Source organism: Pan troglodytes, chromosome 10 (genome assembly GCF_028858775.2).
Source record: "Pan troglodytes isolate AG18354 chromosome 10, NHGRI_mPanTro3-v2.0_pri, whole genome shotgun sequence".
Taxonomy (NCBI): domain Eukaryota; kingdom Metazoa; phylum Chordata; class Mammalia; order Primates; family Hominidae; genus Pan; species Pan troglodytes.
The window spans coordinates 71,950,087-71,971,404 of record NC_072408.2 but is presented as its reverse complement, the minus strand read 5'-3'; the positions used below and the strand labels follow the sequence as shown (position 1 = coordinate 71,971,404).

General features: G+C 33.6%; 1 protein-coding gene across 25 annotated transcripts in view; it reads right to left on the bottom strand.

Moving 5' to 3' along the window:
* SOX5 (SRY-box transcription factor 5) overlaps positions 1–21,318 on the bottom strand; it is a 1,033,373-nt gene that overhangs the window by 42,672 nt on the left and 969,383 nt on the right. Inside the window, exon 1 of one of the 25 annotated variants that reach the window (XM_016924914.4) lies at positions 7,886–7,977. The exons of the other annotated variants lie outside the window; for them this stretch is intronic. Coding sequence (XP_016780403.1) covers positions 7,886–7,891 — 6 coding nt within the window. The 5' untranslated portion in view covers positions 7,892–7,977. Of the gene's footprint in view, positions 1–7,885; positions 7,978–21,318 lie in introns of those variants that run through there. 25 annotated transcript variants of the gene reach the window in all.

Below are 21,318 nucleotides of genomic sequence, written 5' to 3'. Positions count from 1 at the left end.
TAATTTCATACATGAGACTTATAGATACAGTATCATTAAAATTTATATTACATCATATAAGAATATAAGAATGAGATGATATTAACATTATATCACTTTTTAAATTGGAAATTGAAAAAGTTATTTTGTTCCTTTCCTGTGCTCTAAAATTGGAATATCTTACCACTTGTTTATTTATCAACGTTTACAATATATCTAATTTTACATTAATATTATTGTAGAATAAAAATTTAATTTCCACGTAGCTATTTCATGAGTTAAGAACATAAAACATTTACCAATAACAGGATTTGTTGAAAGTAGAAAAATTTTTAATCAAATGGGGTAGTCAGGTGACATTAAAGTATATGTTAATTACTGTATACAAAAATTTAATGCACAGTCCTACCAAAAGAACCACTGAAATAAATCCTTTTATGAAATGGTTAAATGGTAAAATATGACATCGGTATCAAGTTTATATATATATATATATATACACACACACATATATATATATATATACAAACACACACATATATATATATATAATTTTTTTTTTTGAGATGGAGTCTTGCTCTGTTGCCCAGGCTGGAGTGCAGTGGTGCAATCTCGGCTCATTGTGACCTCCGCCTCCCAGTTCAAGTGATTCTCCTGCCTCAGCCTCCTGAGTAGCTGGGACACTACTACGTGGCGCACACCACCACGTCCAGCTAATTTTTGTATTTTTAGTAGAGACAGGGTTTCACCATGTTGGCCAGCTAGTCTTGAACTCCTGACCTCAAGTGATCTGTCTGCGCTGGCCTCCCAAGGTGCTGGGATTACAGGCATGAGCCATGGCGCCTGGCCTCAAGTCTATATTTTTAAGTGGTTTAATATTATTAGATTATTATTTGATTCTGTGGTTACGTGCACTTAAGAATCCCATGAACAGACTAGGAAAAAGTTACCTTTGTAATACATCTTATTTCCGTTTATATTGTCTGTTTCAGAAAAAAAAAATTGAAAATTCATGAGACTATTCAAATTAGCAATCTTCTATGATGTCAGGTAAGTAAGAAATTAAAGACTATTATACCAAATCTATATTGATTCATAAGATCTTGACAGGAAGTGAAATAATTCCATCACTGACGCAACATTTAATTTGGAGAAGTTTACTTTAGCATTTTAAAAACTATAGGGGCAATGGCTGGGTGCAGTGGCTCACACCTGTAATCCCAGCACTTTGGGAGGCCAAGTCAGGCAGATCATGAGGTCAGGAGATTGAGACTATCCTGGCCAACATGGTGAAACCTTGTTTCTACTAAAAATACAAAAAATTAGCTGAGCATGATGGCACGCACCTGTAGTCTCAGCTACTCAGGAGGCTGAGGCAGGAGAATCACCTGAACCCGGGAGGCGGAGGCTGCAGTGAGTTAGATCGTGCCACTGCACTCCAGCCTGGGCAACAGAGTGAGACTGTGTCAAAAAAAAAACAAAACAAAACAAAACAAAACAAAACAAAACAAAAAAACTATAGGGGCAGTATTATCCCTAATTGTTCAATCTGAAACATGACCTGTTCAACCATAATCTATATATATATGATGTCATAATTGGCAGCAATATGGAAGTATTGTGTCCTCACATTTTAATCTAGTATGAATGAATACTTCTCAACATGTGGCTCACAGACTAGCACCATAAGCACACTTGGGAACTTGTTAGAAAGGCAAATTCTCTATCACAGAAACTATGGGGATGGGTCCCAGCAACCTGTGTTTAACAAGCCTTCATTCCCAGGCGATTCTGATGCACACTCAAGTGTAAGAGCCACCGCCTCATATATTAATATAAAGGGGGACTATTGAAAAAGTTTTATTAGACTTCCAAAAGCCTTTAAAAAGCTTCTTCTGTATAAGAAGATAACATTTAAAAATATGTCATATTACCTCAGTGTTTAAAACATAATTGGGACATATCACATGCTAATAATGGAAACATTCATATGCATAATAAATTGAATGTTACTGAGATTCCATGAGACAATAAAGATTAGAATCCAGATCTACTCTTGGTCAATTAAGCCTAAATGTCCTGACTGTCAGGGACTTTACTATCTACTACCCAGCTGTAAATATTCCAGGCCCTGTTTTCCCCTAGCAATGTAGTACCTGTTTACTACCTTCTGTGTGAAACTGACTTCTGTCATGATGCCTTTAGAACTTCTTTTTGACATCATCATAACTCTTGCAAAAGTTTTGGGAGATGCTTGGATCAAAGATGGCTGTTTTATTTGAATGTGAAGAGAAGAAAAAGAAACAAAACAAAGCAAAGCAAAGCAAAGCAAAGAAAAAGAAAGCAAAGAGAAAGACTGTATTCCCAGAGTTGGAATAGGGAAGATTTTTATGAGCACAGAGGAAACACAGTGTGAGTGTATAGTGAGGGGGGAATGGTGGTATTGATGAAGATGATGTGGATGTCGGTGCTGATGGGATGAAGTGTCATATGTCTTAGCTTTAAGCACTAATAACTATTACATGCCCATGCTGAAAGATAACGATTCAAAGCATTTATTAGAGCAAGAGACCCACTGAAACTCTTAGTATTCACCTCCATTCAAGGCAGCACAGATGTCTGAAAGCCAAAAAGTGCAAGGCCCCAAGGACATAATAGAGGTTGACAGTTCCAAAGTTGATATAAATGTCATTCAAAATTGCCCTTTCATTCTCTTCCATTGTGTGACCAGGCTAATGGTATATTAATAAGAACTCACATTCTTGATCTTTATACTGGTAACTGTATAAATAATTTTGACCCATTATATGATATTTCACAATTTTGTTCTTTTAATAATTTACTACTGAGCTGCTATACCAAATGCCTATTATTTATGAAGAATACAAAAATTACACTAGTTTCCCATTTTCTATTAATTATTTTTCATTTGACTAGATGAAAATTTAAAAATCTTAACTATAAAATGGACATGGACAATTTATTTCTGGCATGTTCTTATAATATGAATATGTGCAATAAAAGCTGAAGGTAAGACTTCTCTTACTTTGTTTTTTACTTGTAACTTTAGGAGAAATTCAAAAGCTTAACATGATTAACCCCTATTCTTACAAATAAAACACACATTTAAACATGTTAAATAAATTACTTACAAATAAAAGGATATGAGTAATTTTCAAGGTCAAAAATAATTGAAAAAGATACTATTTCTATCAACTACACCATCAAGCAGTGAGCAAAGCAATTTCCTGTTAATTACTTGCCTAATTGTTAAATGAGGTTGCCGATTGGAACTTTTGAAAATAACATATTTTGTAATTATTTCATTTATACACAAAGAGTTAAGAATTTAGTTATCTGCCTAGTAGCTCCAAACTTGTATATCATAAATATAAAATAAGCATTTATGTTTAAGTAAATGTGTGAGCTAAACAAATTTTAACTAGTAGAAGGCTATAATTTACATTTATAGGGTTCATTATAAGTATTCCAAAGAGTTTATTTAATCTTCACGACTATGAAGTAATTACAAATCTTGTAGAGGAAAGTAAGGCTTAGAAAGTTCTAATGAAACCCAGGTCTTTGGACTCAACATACAATGCTCTTTTAATTTCTGTGACAAATTTAATCTTAAATTTAAAAATGCACCGATGGAATATAACTTCTGAAATTCAGTCCTAACTATATAATTCTGTTACACAATAACCACATGAAAGATAATATATGTGCAATAAACTGATGTAATACAAACATTTGCTATTCTATACATTAGAAAGTTAAGGCGCAAATTCACTCATCTTGGTGACTTTTTTTGTGCTTCTCTGACCTCTACGCTATATAGCATTGAAAATTTCCTTTAATACTAAAGAGTGGTTTGGACTATTCTTTTAGAAAAATCCCAAGAGTTCATGTACACATGGTACAATAAAATAATATTTTATATAATCAAATACAAGTCTTAGAAGCTCACTCATGATATAACTTCTTCTAATCAATTACTGGGCTAATTGAAGTTTTCTGGGATAGAATGCAAAGTAAGTAAAATCCAGATAAACATATAGGTCTGGGATGTTCCATTTACATAATTATAGCTACGATAACTTGTCTGAAAGCTAACATCTCAATACCAGTTTGTGGTCACAGTAGTAGAAATATTATAGAGGCCTTAATCAGTTAATCCCGGCCAATGACAATTTGCAACAGATTAAAAAACAATTGCATAAAGAATGTGAAACAAATATGTAGCCTTAGACGCACTGAGGGAATACCAATTGTCACCATAAACTTATTCCACATAAACTTAACAAACACTATAAAATAAATATATAAAGTTACAATATATTTCATTTAGTTGGTTTTCAAATAACAATTTATCCTAGAAGAAAACATGTTACTGTAACATAATTGTATAATAGTCATAATTTTATAATGTACAAATACCAAATGATTTAGAGAAATCAAACATAATTTAACAAACAAAAAGCATTCTTAGCAATCCTGGGGTGTTATTTCTCTCTCCCCACTCCTTAGCTTTTCAAGTCTTTGTTAAGGAGTTTTAATAGAGAACTAGATAACAGAGATCCAAACATTCTAGAGAATTCTATTTGTTTCTGTTTCTCTATTCTTATCCTCACAACATGGAAATATACCCACATGTAGGTTGCTAGACCACAAAATGCACTACCGAGGACGTGCAAATGATTAAACCCTTCAGAATATAAATTTCATCTTTATTTACATCTTTATTCACATCTTTATTCATTCTCATTATCTAATTGATGATTTGGTTCATTCCATATCACAGGTATCTCAAAATTGCACTTCCTCAAATATTTACCTAAATTAATGATTGAAAATCAAAATTTATTTGGCAGTTAACATATTTATACCAGTCTAAAGGCAACAGATAAGAACAGATGCATTTATTCAATCATTCATACATTCATCCATATCTTATTTATCCAATGGTATTTCAGCTATTTATTAATGGCTATTATATGCCAGGCATTAGAAAAACATAAACCAAAGGACATTTAGGCATGTAGCTTTGAGGCTTTGGTTTTATGTGATCAGTAATAAAGAAGTCCATTTACTTTTTATTTAAAACCTAGGTATAGATTTAAGTCAAAGTGTGTGTGTGTTTTTAAACTTCTTTGAGAACAGTTTGTCTTTATACTCAATATAATGTTTCATTTATAAAAACACTTTGATTCTTCAACAGCCACACAATGATTGAAAAAAAAATATATATATATATATATATATATGTATAAATAAAATTTCAGGCTTCTTCCTCTGCATGATTTGAAAACTGTGATTGTCCCCATGTTTATCATAAATACTCATGTGAAATAAGTAGCAGTAATACCATATGGGGATGAGTAAAGGCATTCATGAAACATGTTGCAAAATTAATCATGCTGCTGCTATTATCCTCTCTGATGAAATAATCGTATTAACCTAAGTAGGGAAGTTACATGACAGCCTGAATTGCATAATGTGCACTGTTGCCGCACCTCGTCCCTAGCTTGTGTGCAGCACTCATCCTTTCTCTTTCGTCTTCTACCTCTATGCACTGTGGGAGCCCTCTTTCACCTCTCCTACCCAAATAAGGCATTTCTTCGCTACAGCTCCATAGAGGTTTACTAGAAGAAACAAAACAAACAAATATCATGAGGATCTATAAAGAGATGGAAGTGTACCTGCTGAGCAGAACTTAAAGGAGAAAAGGTTTATATTTATGTGCAAAAGTCAAAGTAACCTAAGATAAAAATAACTGTAACAATCTTAAAATTATTTTCTTAGTCTTCAAGGAATTAATAATCCTACTCGCGTAGCCATCCCAACTCCTTATTTAATTAGTAGGTTCCTAAAATCAAGTCTATCATCTTACATAGCACATAGTCTTGAAACCCCTTTTCATGATCAGATGCTACTTTTAGACTTACAAATTGCAAAATGCCTTGTTAATCAGGCAGAAAGAGCTCCAGGAATTCTTTGATAGGTATGCTTTTGCTGTGTTAATGCTACCATTAGACTTGATGGCCATTTAAATGTAAGTCTTATTTAGCTGAGGGTAATATGTTCTAGCATCTCATTTGGCTTCCTTATTTGCCATTTTACACTTTTGCTTAATGTATACCTGCTTCTTTTAAAAGTAGATGCTAGTAGTGTGGTTGGGGACATGTGCTTCAATGTGGTAATTACATGTTTCTTTACATTTAATTTGCTGGCCCTTAATTAATTTAAAGGTATTCAAAGAGTACCCATCATTTTATTTGCTGTTTAAAATGCCCCCTGCTCATGTTCCCTTAGTATCTTAATATTTTCCTTGTTTTCCGACTTTGTTGAATTAATGCCTCAATGCTGTAAATTATACACACAAGCACACACATATATTTAAAAACAAATAAACAATAGTTTGGCTTCTGAAATATCAACTATACTTCACATTCACTTTTTAATTTCAAAAATTGCCTTGAATTAATCCAAATAGTGCCATACCATTCCTTTTTACATTTTCCTTCCTTCTCTTTTAATATTTATTCTCCTTTCCCTTTAAGATCTCTAATTTAGCTTTTGAATTTTTCATTTTAGATTAACTCTCTATCTAATCTTACTTTTTATTTCCAAACTGTCCTATAAATATACTGTATAAATACAGTTTCCATATATTTACCAAGAAGAATGTCATATTGGAAGACCTTTAACCCACAATATCAGATGAAAACCCACTCATAGAAATTCCACAGAGTAAGCTTTTCTAACTATTCTTGAAAAAAGGAAGAATGCGAGGAGTACTCGTGTCAACAATAATGCGTGATGAGAACAGTTATAACATGAGCCAGTAGGAAATGTATGGTGTTTCCAATTCAACTTTGTTTAACCTCTGGTCCCCAGACAACTTCAAATTCCTAATAATATGGTTATTTTGTCCTATAGTGTTCATTACGGCTGGATGATTGCTGTTATCTTTTAAAATGATTAACAGTTCTTCTACCAAGAGGCTAAAAGGAAGCATAGAGCAGTAAGAATTGATGTTAATAATCACACCAGTTCCTCTTTTTAACCTCTAAATGTAAATCTCCAAAAGCTTTTAAAAATGCTTTAGAGAAATTAAAGAGTTGGTCACTCCTTGAACAAGAAAATGTAATGTGTTTTTGACACCACCTGATAAGTCCTTAAATTTATAATTACAAAGCATTTGTCATTGTTGCTTTCCTGTTAGTTCCACTTGAAGATTTGTATACAAACATAAGCCAAGAACTACACAACTCTTTAATGATGGAATAGATTAACAAAAAAAGTAAAACACGAGCTCACAGAGCAATATGACTTTATAAAACAAAGAAATAGAAGTCATGCTGATCAAATTCTACTATCATCTCTATGTTGGAAATGGTACTTCCACCTGAACCTAAATGTACAAAATGAGCACATCAGCATCTCTACTGGAATCTACAAAAGGAATTACTATCAAAAGGAAAGCAGAACAATACAACATCATCAAAGCAAATCAGTGGTAGAAGGTTTGATCCACTGGAGTCATATAAAAGAGAAGTAAAAATACCACATGAAGGCATGGATAGCCCATTGAGTGGGGGGAAAAACCACTGATGAAAATATTAATGAAACACTGATGAACTTGAAACAAAACAAAATGAAATACTTTGAAGGACTCCCAGAGGGCTCCAGAATTCCTTTTTAAAAATATATCTATGGCTATCTGAGAGATTTATGTTTTCTCAGATCTTCGAAAAGTTTGGTCTGGTTATACGCAGATAGACCATCTTTAGATAACAACCTGGCAGAGTGGGAGAAATAATAGAAAGCATCATGATGCATAAGTCATTTATTACGAGCTCCAATTAATTACATCAAAGAGTCATTCCCAGTGCTCACATACATGCATGCACAGCTCCTATGGCACAAATCTCCAACAGTCTGGTGAACCCACTATAACTGACTGTTTAATGAGTAATGACAGTTACGACAGTTAACTGATATAAACCATACATTGGTTTATATTTGGGAGATGAGTGAAGGCCAAATTGTCTAAGGCACAGAACCTTGGAGAAGGACAGGTGTGAGTGTGTGTGTGTGTGTGTGTGTGTGTGTGTGTGTGTTTAATGGATTAAACATTAGAATGAGACGCTAAGCAAGAAAAGGCTAGGGAAGCCTAAGGCAGCACCCTAGTGTTACTGACTGTAGCATTGTGTTGTTTTCTTGAATATCTCGTGGCTAAATAAAATTTCAAACAGTTTAAGACAATTTTCATTTTTAAAGTGATCTGAGTACTCTCTTTACACCCACATATACCTTGAATAGAAAAAAATTTACTAGATACTATTAACTACTAAATGTTAAATGGATAGTGGAGATATTAATCAATAACTAACTCGATAAATTCTAAGTTTTTCCTATTGTTTTTATTATAGCATTTCAAAAGTTATTTACGTTTACGTACAATGCACATACACATCGAGCAAATGTTATTTTGACTTGTGAATAACAGAATAGGAACATATGCACTATCAAAATGTATCCTTCCATATTTAAATCTCTTGTAATGAATTCTCCTCACCACTTGAATTTCAGTTCTTCTCAGTCTTCAGAACTTTGCTCCCTTGCTTTCCTCTTAAGAGTTGAAAGTTTGATGTCCCTGGGACTCACTGCTTTCTACTCAGAGATGTCTGCTAACAAAGCCATTGTCAGGAACTATTTAGCCACAGGCTTCCTCCTATTAACGTAACTTGAGACTTGACTAGGTCAGTACATCCAAACTACAACTTTTTTCATTCCATTCATTACAGATAGAGAAAAGGGGGCAGTCATTGAAGACAAAGGTAGAAAGTCCAAAAATAAGTAAAAATAAAATTTAAATGCAAAACTCACTTCTCGTACTCCACTTGCTTTAACCTAGGCTGAGTTCCACTGTTCAGGTTAAGAGCAGTACAGTAATCGTGATATAGGAGTTAGTAAGAAATTATTTAGGCAGTTAGTGAGGTTAAAGGAGTTCTCAGTGGAATTTTTCTTTAATAAAAAGCAGCCCCTAAAACATTTCTAACAAAAAGCACCCTGAGAAATCAAGCTGCAAGCATAGATAAGCAAGCTAGAAGTTTGCATAGGTAAATGCCAGCAGCTATGTCAGAAGCCAGGTACACTCAACATGGAGGATATCTCCTCTCTTCTCTTTGTCGCCCGTGTGTGGGTGTCATGGCAACGGCCAGGTAAACTCCATTTGCATAATAAAAGATTCACGGGCTATGTAAATGGCACACCTGACACCTGGTCAAACCAATCTCCTGGGCGCTATGTAAATCAAATACGGCCTCCTTAAGCCCCTCTATAAAATGGACCACATCTTTCCCCAAACCCAGAAACCCGCTTGAACATCCCCTTCCTCTGCATGAGGAAGCGCGCTCTCTCTCTCGCTCGCGCGCTCGCTCTCTCTCTCCCTCCTTTCTTTTGCCTATTAAACTTTACGCTCTTAAACCCACTCCGTGTGTGTGTGTCTGCATTTTTGTTCCCCTTAGCACAAGATCACGAACCTCGAGTATTTCCCCAGACAATAAGGCCACTTAATTAGCAATTTTCCTTTATGAACACAAAATTAGAACAGTTGTGCCATCTACCCCTGTCTCTTGTTTTTCCCCCAAGTGGTAGGTTAATTCTTTAATTTGTTCCACAAACACTATTCCCAAGAGAGTGGTAGGTCATGAGAGAGAAGAAATCTATATACTAGAAGAGAAAACATTTTAAGGCAATGTAAGTGACTAGGAAACTTCGATAGTGAAATAAATATCATTATGATTAATCTAAAACAATGTCATGAAGGAAGAGTTTTACGGGGAAAAAAAAACTCTTGCATTTCATTTCGTTTGGATTATTTAGATTGAATTATTTGTCACTAAAGTGATTGATTCTTGGATTTGAATTTTGGATATTAGGTGTTTAAATTTTATAACTTTTCATAAAGTTATTTCCTTATTCTGTGAATCCTTAGACCACTTTTTTTTTTTTTTTTTCTTGAAGAGTCTGAAAACTTACAAAAATATATCAAGGGCATGAGTTGTTGGAAGATTAAGTCTCAAAAATTTGCTTTTTTGATTAGATGAATTTTCACTAGAAATGACCTAAAGATTATTTTCCCCTCCTCAACATATTCATCAAAGCAATTATTTGTCACTTATGATTGACTCAAAGTGTTTTTTTCCTTTTTTCTTCTCTCATAATTAACCTATTAGTGAATAAATAAAAGGCACAGTATAGGTCTATTTAAATACAGAAATTATACATTATATATTTTTTATATATTTTTACCTGAGAACTTCTCCCTACACCAAAAGAAATGCTGATTTTATAATGTAATTTTGTCATGGAGAGAGCTAGTTTTTAAGGAAGAAATAAATACTTAAAGCCCAATATACTATTTGTTACACAAACATTTTGAAGAGTAAGTTAAACATTACAAAACTATGAAAGTATGTTTAGTGGGTTTCATAACCTAAAAACTTCTAACTTTTAAAAATAACTTAAATTATTATATAGCTGTTCACTTTTCAGGGCTGATTTTCCAATACTATTTACTCCTTGACATCTAAATTTTACAAGTAACAAAACATCTCCATATATTTTATTTTATTCGTACAGAAAGAATACGAGATATCATCAACCCCACTTCACAGATAAAGAGAAGGAGGTTGAAGATATTCAAAAATTTGCTAACAGTCATACCTTAAAGAAGCCTCGGACTTGAACCCAAGTCATAAAGGTGTAAGCTTAGGCAACTTTTCAAAGCTGCTTCTCTATTATTTAAATGCCAATAGGAAAAATAATCATTAAGCAATAATTTCTTTGAAAAATTAGACTGCAATCATGTAATTTCTTTTTAATTCTGAAGAATTTTTTCTATCCCATAGATACGGACCTTGTAATGTTCAATTTGAGTAATACTGGTCGAGACCCTCACAAAATTTTTATGACACTAAATCATAAAGTATTTTAACAAAGTAGCTACGATAAATTCAAAATGTATTCATAATCCTAAAATTTATATCAAAAGAATACATATTTCTAATAAACACCATAAACATCCTTAACACTATTATTTATATAGACCTATTTGCCTTCAACTTAATACACATGTCAATTTATATACATCCAATCCCTTTCCAGTCACTTGGAGAGGAACTAATATTGCAAGAAGTGAAGGAGAGGATGGAAAAGACCTTTAGCCCACTTACTGGCTCGGCCAAAGGCTATGAATCCATCCCAGGTTTATTTCAAATGAGTTGTGTCAAAGGTTACCCACCGGCCATTTTATAGTGATTTATAGCTGATGTCTGCAAATCTCCTTTATTTTAATGATAACCTCAATAGAGTCATTAAGGCATTCTTTGTCTTCATGGCAGTGACCAGGAGAGAACTGATGTCTTTAAAGAATTCCAAGGGGTGATGACTATTTATACAGAATGTCAGTTAAGGCCAGTTTTTATGTTATGCTCTGGAGACAAAATATTTTTTCTCAACATATTAAAGATGCTTAGCTTGATGATATATTCTGCCTATTGATACTATAATATTAAATTCAAGGTATGGGTGAAAGAAAATTCAAATAAAGATGAGAAAAGGCTTAGAACTGAGCATCAGGTAAGAGTTTGATCTTAATTATAACGATTTTGGATTTGTATCAAAGCTCTCACAGAATAATGATTCTTAAGTGTCTATACTGTGTCAAGCATGTCATAAAGCATGAGGAATTGCAAGATTGATTGATCAGATATTCATTTAAGAAATAGTCGATTAAAATAATTAATGTGTAGTGAAACTCAGCTGTAATGCTCCTTGTTTAATTTTTCCCAGCCCATAACATTAAAAGAATAATAAATTTACAGTCTGAATTCCATAAAAGACTTTATATAGCAACTCTAATGATGTCATTACCCAAGAGTTTTGATCATACTTTTTAGAAAGAATTAAAGAGACAGAATGAGTATATTTGCCTTAGAGCTTATCTTATTTTGAATGTTGATTTGGTCCATCACATTGCCAGATAAAATTGATCTGTATTCTTGATTACTGTAGTATGGGATAGTGCACACACACACACACACACACACACACATATGTACACATATAAATATATGGTCATGTACTGTATAGGAACACCAACATTTTGGTGAACCATAGACTATATGACAGTGGTCCCATAAGATTATAATACTATATTTTTACTATACCTTTTCTATGTTTAGATACACAAATACCATTTTGTTACACCTGCCTACACTATTCAGTAGAGTAACATACTGTACAGGTTTGCAGCCTAGAAGTAATAGGCTGTATCATGTAACCTAAGTGTGTAGTAGCCTATACTATCTAGGTTTGTATAAGTACATGCTATGATGCTTATGCAACAATGAAATCACCAATGATAGGACATATCCCCATCATTAAGTGATGTGTGACTATACATACATATAAATATATCCATACATATAATATAAACGACTATGTCTTTGTATGGGTGGGAAGTTTCTCTGCCATTTTTGAGATAATTTTTTTTTTGCATAAAAGAGAAGCAGAGAAAAATAACCTTACAAAATGAAATACAATTTTTTCCATCCTAAAACTTTATTTGAACTATCAATTAAACAATATAACAAAACTGGACAATATTTGTATAGGCTGTGCCTTTCATTTCAGGATCGACTCGACTCTTCAGCAGCTTATGTAAGGGAGGTCACTCACTTAAAGATGTATTCACAGTAAACAAACTCATGGAGGTAATGCATAAAACAGACTGCCAATTAATTCATTTATACCTGATCTAAATATTGCTGAGTTTTCTACAGTACACCTTTCCTAATTTCAAGATATCTAAAAAACCCAATTTCACAATCAGAACCAGGGCAAAAAGAGGTAAATGGCGAATACTTTATTCAAAGCACAGTAAGGGCTGGGAAGTAAGGCATGGTTCACTATAGATAATATCTCTCCAGTGGTCAAAGGCTCATATTTCCTAAATTCAGTATATTTCACCTAGACTGACAGGTTAAATAAGAACAAATCTTACTTTTAAATTTCATAGTCGTTTTGTATAAATAACATTGTTTCATTTTTCTTAGGTACAACCTTATTCTAGTCATACTGCATTATCTTCCAATGATCCAAACCATTGACCTTTGATCATGTATTTATTCTTCTAAAAGAAGTAGAGCATTAATTACAAGCCAAGTATTGTGCTTGGTGCTAAGGATGATTAAGCTATAATCCCTACCCTCATGGGACTGAGGATCATACAAAGGAAGACAAGTACAATGAAGTATTATAAGTGTGCTTTGATACTATTCAAGGAGTATGTGTTTGTGCAGTGGGGTGACATACAATGTAACAGCAAATTCTATTTAGAATTCTATATAGAAATGACGGTTTAGATGGATATTATATTGCTAGTGGTGCTAAAAAAGAGAGAAAAGTGAAATGAACAGGGCAGAAGCAACCCAGAGAGGTCCAGTGTCACAAACATAGGCAAAAATAATTGAAATAGCATGATACCTGAGAAAGTGATTTCATCTGAAGTATACATTTCTGGAACTGGGAGAAAGGCAGAAGTATTAATTAGGCTAGTGAGGTAGCTGGGGCTAGATTGCAGAATGCCATGCTAAGGAAGTTAGACTTCATTTTTTACACACTTGTATCTTTATATTTTCATTCTTCTTAAATTCACTCACAAAGTTCTACAGATGTATTACACTCAACCTTGTTTCTTTCTCCAAAATTCAGATAAAATCCAACCTTTTATTGATTCATATCTATGTGTCCTTGCACAGACTGTTTCCATTTTCCTTCAAAAACCTTCTAAATGTCACACCTTCTGGAACCCTTTTCCTTATTCTCCTATTTCTCCCCGGGTTATGTTACAAAGTTTCTTCCTTACCTCCATATTATTCTTTGAATAGCACTTAGCCTACAATATTTTAATTGTTGGCTTACTTGTTTGTTTTCCCCATTATGTTGTACTGTGTGTTAATTGCTGTTCTTTTTTTATTCTACCAAAGTGTCCAGCATATTAGAGGTGCTCAAAAGGTTTACTGAAGAATCCTCTATAGAAGTTGTTTTGACATCTTCTAAAAGTAATTCTAGAAGCCTCATCTGTGAATAACAGTCATTACATGATTTTTAAAAATTTATATAAACAACATATTGCTTTGTTTCAAGCAAAATGTAATGTCTCTTGCTTGGAACAGATAAACAACGTGTCTCTTTCCCAAGGAAAACATTCTCATCTCTCCTTACCCAGTAGAAGATAACTCATTTATGACAAGTTATATTTTATTAACTATCTATTCTAAGTGGATCTTGTTTTTTAAAGCAGGACTCAAATATATTTTGAAAAAATATTTTTTAAAAAATCTTATTTTTGTCTTATTAAATTCTCAATGTCTTATTTTATGTGCTCAATTCTAAAAAAATATATAGTTATACAAATGTTCAAAAGTTCACCTTAACAATAGCTACGAAGCATATTACTGCAGTTAAAAAAATCCTTATACAGACACATTCTCTTAGATTGTGTTGTATTAGTAAGCATAATTTTGCAAAGATTGAAACAGTGAAAATGATATTACAAACTATGATAACTAGGGTTCAATTAATATTAAGATTTAGTTATTATAATGCAAACATTAATCAGGTGTACATTTGTTAAGAGCCTATTAGGGGCCAGCTACTTAAAATTCAATAAGATAGAAGACATGTTTCTAATGTGGTCTATCCTATAGAATTGATATCTCCTTCACTTATTTTGTTGTAACTCCATAAATTATAGTGCTAGATAGAACAGATCAGAATTCTAGTTCAGTGTAACTTAATGAATGCTAATAGAAAAAGATAAGCAAAATCAAAACAAACACAAATTACCTAGAGGTTCTCTTAAAATGGGACCAGAATCATCATTTTTTAGAGAAACGACAGTGCTATTTGCATGAAAACTGGCACTAAAAATTCCATCATTTGACCCAAAATTCTTGTCTTGCCCTGTATTCATGTAGGGTTGACCTGAATATTGAGCTCCCACTGACTTAAAGTGAAACTTTGATCCTCAGAAGAGTTGCATAGAGAAGTATAGAAAACACAAATCTGTACCTATTTAAAGACATTCCTGTTGCTGTCACAATGCTTCTTAAAACATACTTCACAACAGTATTTTTTTTCTTATGTTATTTGAAGTGCTACTGGAAATACCACAAGAGAAGAATTTTTGTAGTATTTCATCCTTTCTATTTCTGGTCTCAATTTATTTTTCTCCTATTTATGAAATATCTACACTGCCAAAGTCATCAAAATTGTAAAGCAAATCCTAACAGTTCAAATTATATAATAAAGTAAAAAAAAATAAGATTCCTTGGTTCTTTAAAGGTCCAATTTAAATGAAAGTCTCCCACAGAATACCAATGCTGGCAACTGGCCTTGCAAAGCACTACAACAGAGCTTTAAGAAAATATAATTTGCGGTTTCATGAAAATGTGAGGTTATTAGACTTTTTTGGTATTGGTAAAAAATTTGAAAGAAAATATGTTTTTATCTATTTGAGTATACATTTTTTTCTTTCATATTATTCTGATAAGAGCCGAAAAAGGAAAATTCTCTTAATTTTCTATAAATTTAGATGTCTGATCCTCATCTTTTTAAAAACCAAAATGATAAAACATATTTCTTAAACTGTTGGGTTCTGAAAAAGTCACCCAATGGAATCAGCTAGTTCACAATTGAAAATGCAACTGCTAAAAGCTGTGGGATATTGCAATTTAAGTCCTGCAGCTCACAAGGCAAAGTGTGTAATTCTAAGAAGCATCAAAAGATACTATCTACAAGGAGATTCAGGACTAGAAAAGGAGCATGTTCTTCCCATTACAACCTGGTATATGACTTGGGTTTTGACAAATTCCTACCTATTCTTGATATTTAGAAACTTTTATTTTTCAAGCAGCAGTCTGATAATCCGTTTCTTAGCAATATTCAATAATTCTGAACCATTGAGAGTGCATGTTTCAAATTTAATATTGATAAGCTGAAGATTTCAATGAGCAAAATTCTTATTTCAGTATAGACAAAATTTCAAATATATATTCAATTTAAATAAGAGATATAAAATTACTCTGGGCTGGGCGCGGTGGCTCATGCCTGTAATCCCAGCACTTTGGGAAGCTGAGGCGTGTGGATCACCTGAGGTCAGGAGTTGGAGACCAGCCTGACCAACATGGTGAAACCCCATCTCTACTAAAAATACAAAAATTAGCTGGGTGTGGCAGCAGGCACCTGTAGTCCCAGCTACTCAGGAGGCTGAAACAGGAGAATTGCTTGAACCTGGGAGGCAAAGGTTGCAGTGAGCTGAGATCGCGCCACTGCACTCCAGCCTGGGCAATGGAGTTAGACTCTGTCTCAAAAAAAAAAAAAAAAAAAAAAAAAAAAATTTACTCTGTTTCCTTAAAAAAATAGTTTTTCTTTCTAAATTTCAAATAGGTAGTCCATGTTTCTTATATTCTCCAACTTTACAATACATAAGACAAGGAATATGTGCCTACGAATTCCCCTGATCATATTACACAGACTCTAAACAATTCAGGTAATGTAAATTATACCACTGCATCTGTTGAAGACCTTTTTCTCCCACATTTAATACTAATCAAGTCATACAATTTCTGGTCTTTGTTTTAAAAACCATAATTAAGAATGACTGGGTTCTTCAGCTGAGTGTTAGCAGTAATGAGAAACCATATGAATAATGATGGAGAACCTCATTTTCTTATAATATTTTGGATAGGCTCTGGATTAAAATAATCTCTATTGCTTCTTACACTAGCTTTGTGCAATTAATGCCACTACCATATTGTATGTACATTAGTGAATGTGAAAACAGGTAAAACTGAAAAGAATCTCATTTTATGAAATATAATGCAATAAAACTGATGTATTAGATCTTTGTATATAAACTCATCAATTTCACTAATATAAATTGAATATTAAGTGCTTTAAGAAAGTACATGTTTAAATAAATGATATAATTTTTTTTACCAAGAAAATAACATTATTTAAATAAATTTTATAAAAGTTTTACAGAAGTTTTTGGTGTTTTTCTTTGTTAAGCAGGTGGCGTTGCATGTTTATATGACAGGAGGTGTGACTTTTAAAAAGCATATACTAACTGGAAAGAGGTAGAGAAGAAGGAAGAGAAAAAAGGAGAGAGAGAGAGAAAGTGGGATTTAAACATATATGAAAGCAAAAACCACACTAATCAGAAATTTGGGTGTTTTTTCTTATGTGACTTGTTTATCTACTTAAAAGACATTAAGTAAAACAAGAGCTCCAAAACTCTTATGAGCACTAGTATGTAGCAATTATAGTTTTTTAAGCTGACTATTTTAAAATGAATACTCATGTAATAGTGTTAGTGTCAAAATATCATCTAAAAAGTTGACTTTGTAATTTGCTTCACATAGGTGGTGACAGGTACTATCAATTGTATGTGTTTTCCTATATTGCCAGCGAAAACCTGCTGATGAAATGAATCTGGGAAAAAAAAAACAAAACAGGAAATATTCTATGTTGAATCTACACTCCTGGTCCATACTTGCTGCCCTTCTTCAACTATATCTATTGTCTCTATCTACATTCTTCTTCATATCCCTCACTTTATACACTGTGTTACATGAGCACATATATCTATCTACACTGTTGACCACTATCCTCAGGTCCTAGGACTCCAACACATCACAGGCAATTAACAAATATTTGTGGAATTACGTCTCTCCAACAGCAACACCCAGGATATGTCATTAGGGCTCAAATTCCAGTATGTTTCTAAGGGAGTGCTGTAGAAGCCCTTAAAATATTAATTAATTAATTAATTGGCACAGGAGATAAAAAAATTCCTTTGCTACAAAGACATAATACCTAAGAGAGGAAGACAGTGAGTACATAATAACAATAGCTAGATGAGTAGTGTGACAGATAGAAAATATATCATTTATCTTTAAAAATGAATATATTTAGAACATAATTCAAAGTTCTGAACATGAAACTATCCTATAGGATCTGGTCTTTCTCATTTCCCAACCTGACTCTTTATCATTCTCCTTCAGGTTCACTGCACTTTAGCTACCCCAGCCTTTTCTCTGAACCTTGAATTCACTAATCTCATTCACATATTAGAGTCTTTGCAATTACTTTCCCTCCTGTTTAGAATAACCTTTCCTTAGACCTTTACAGGTGTCCTCCTTTTCACGATTTCAGAGAGGGCTTCCTTTAAAGCTCTCTCCCAAGAAGATTCCCTTTCTTGTCCCCAGCACACTATCTTTGACCATGTTTTATTTTCTTCATATCACTTAGCATGCACAAAATTATCCATTTGTTTAATTGCCCATAGTTTGCTTCTCCCCATTACACTGTGAAATTGTAAGAGTACTACTGTTTTGTTTACAGCTGTAGTTCTACTGGCTTCTATTAAACTTGATACATGATAGAAATAATATTTGTTGAATCAGTGAATGGTAGATGTAAACATAGGGTGCTACAGAACACTAAAAAGGGACCATCCTTTTAAGAACGAAAAAAGAGCAGAGCTAGGAAATACAAATCAACTCTGTAAGATATTGTTTGGGATCCTGATTAAACCACACATGAAATCTGAAGAACTTCTTAAAAAAAAATTGTGGGCCGGACACGGTGGCTCACGCCTGTAATCCCAGCACTTTGGGAGGCCGAGGCCGGCGGATCACGAGATCAGAAGATTGAGACCATCCTGGCTAACACGGTGAAACCCCGTCTCTACTAAAAATACAAAAAAATTAGCTGGGCGTGGTGGCACCTGTTGTCCCAGCTACTTGAGAGGCTGAGGCAGGAGAATGGTGTGAACCCGGGAGGCGGAGCTTGCAGCGAGCCCAGATTGTGCCACTGCACTCCAGCCTGGGCCACAGAGTGAGACTCTGCCTCAAAAAAAAAAAAAAAAAAAAAAAAGTGACCGAATGTACTTCCATTTTCTATCACTTGCAACTGAAAGAGAACTGAATAATGTAATTGTTATTCAGTGAAACCACAAGAAAAAGTCCTGGAAAGATGCTTTCAGTTCTCTTTAAATAAGAACATTGTGATATTAAGGCTTATTCTGAAATACTACCTGTTGGGTACAATGCAAGCTATTCCAGTTATGAGCATACTAAAAGCCTAGGCCTCACCACTAAGCAATATATCCTTGTAACACAACTGTACTTGTACTCCTAAATCCATAAAAATGAAGAAAATAACAAAAAAGACTTATTCTGAATAAGACAATGCTGTCTCATTAACTGGTGGACTCCTTGATATTGCGAGACTCTAGGCAGAAGCAAAGTTGCCTTGAGACTGGGTTGTTGTGTCTTGGACTGAATACCTTCTGGGCTTCCAACTTAAGCTTCCATACCTCTATAAATAAAATGTCTTATACATTTTATCAAACAAATACAACTTTTGAGTACTTCGGGTTTTTAAGTAATCTTCAGTTTAGAATATTACATGTCTATTTTCCAACCCTCATGTCTACCTCTGTTTAGTCAGTATATCGTTCTCTTTCTGCTCTTCATTTCGTAATGTTTAAAAATACTATTAGTATTCTTTATTTTCTCTAGTGGAAAATCTAGATAAAAATCTATTGAATAATTTTGCATATATACTATTTTCCATCAACCTAAATAAGACATCAGTAATTGTTGTCATTTTACAAACAAATTTATACTTTGAGGCATCTCTGTAAGAGAGACCGCTAAAATTCTTCTTTTATGAATAAGTAAGAATGTGTAAGCAACATATATTTAATACAGAGAGGGAACCAACTCTGACCTTAAGAATAGTCCTCCTTTGTTTCACCTATCAAGTCTCAAACCAAACAGTTCCAGTACAGGTGGCGGCTAAAGTGATAAAAAGGAGTTGATTATTGACAGCTCCAAAGGAGGCAATGATCAATAATTTAGCATAAAAAATAAAAGATTTCAACTGTTTTAAAGTATGCTTTAGGAAGTCAAAATTATAAATGATTCCCCCCAAACAAGAGTAACTACAGAAATGTACTTTTGCTTTCTCAGTCTCTGACACAATAATGACTTAGCATTTTTAGCTATGATATTCATTAAGGTTTTATCAGATACTCCTATACCCAGACATCTTTTCTTATTGTCCTGTTTTTATTTCCCTAAACGACTTAGGTTTTAACTACCTGCTGTTTTTGATTACAATGTTTCAAACACACAGATTTTTAGATGGTGAAATCTACTTTGGGTTGCACCTACTTTACAGTGCAAGTTTCCCTTAAAAAATCTGATTCTGTGGATCTTCCTGAGTCTGCACATGCTCCACATCCTCTTCTTTCCCCATGGTTTGCATTATTAAAAAGCTTTGACATGGCTCACCATGCTGTGTGCATGAGACATGTTTCTGTCAAAACAAAATCAGTATACTGGGATACACAGCCCAGGCTGGTAAAATTCAAAGGACATTACCTAAATCATTCTGCATATTTTGCTTTTTCATTTAACGCTGAGATTACAACTAGCCTCTTTTATAATTTTTATTGTTTTTATGGTAAAAATGTGATCAACCCTCAACTTTCTGCATCATAAGAATATTTCACCTAATGATCTATTTGGACATTTAATACCACAGAGCCCAGAAACGCCTCTGTTTAAGTACCTAGCTGTTTGAGATTTCCATCCACTGAATAAAGATGAAAAGGAGAGGAGGAGGCTCATCACAGGGGTTCTGTTGATAACATTTCATTTAACTTATTTCCATGTAGCAACACAGAACCACAAAAAGAAAACTATTTTATTTAAAATGACAGGGCGACTATGTTATATCCACTGTAAATATGTCCCACCCAGGAAGTGATGATAATGATAATGGGCTGCATTTGCAGTTTAACTCTATGGGGTGATTCTTCTTAGATGAATTCACCTCTTGAGTATATGACACATCCATATTACATCTCAAAGGCTAACGAAATAGTTATTTCACAGATACTGAAATAAAGGAGAGAAAGGGGTTTTCAATAGCTATTTAACAAAGAATATAGAATAATTTATTAAGGAGATTCTAGCATTTAAGTGATATGCCAGATACTGTTAAGATTAGAAAATGGTCAATTTAAATGCGGTTATAATTAGCTGAGGCTGATACCCCTTTCTGTCCTGAACTTGTGGGAGAAATGGAATCTACACAAGTACCAGGCCCAACAGTTTCAGGATGGATCAGTGATTTGATGCTGACATATAGAGATAAATGGCGGCTCCTCTTTTATTAATACTA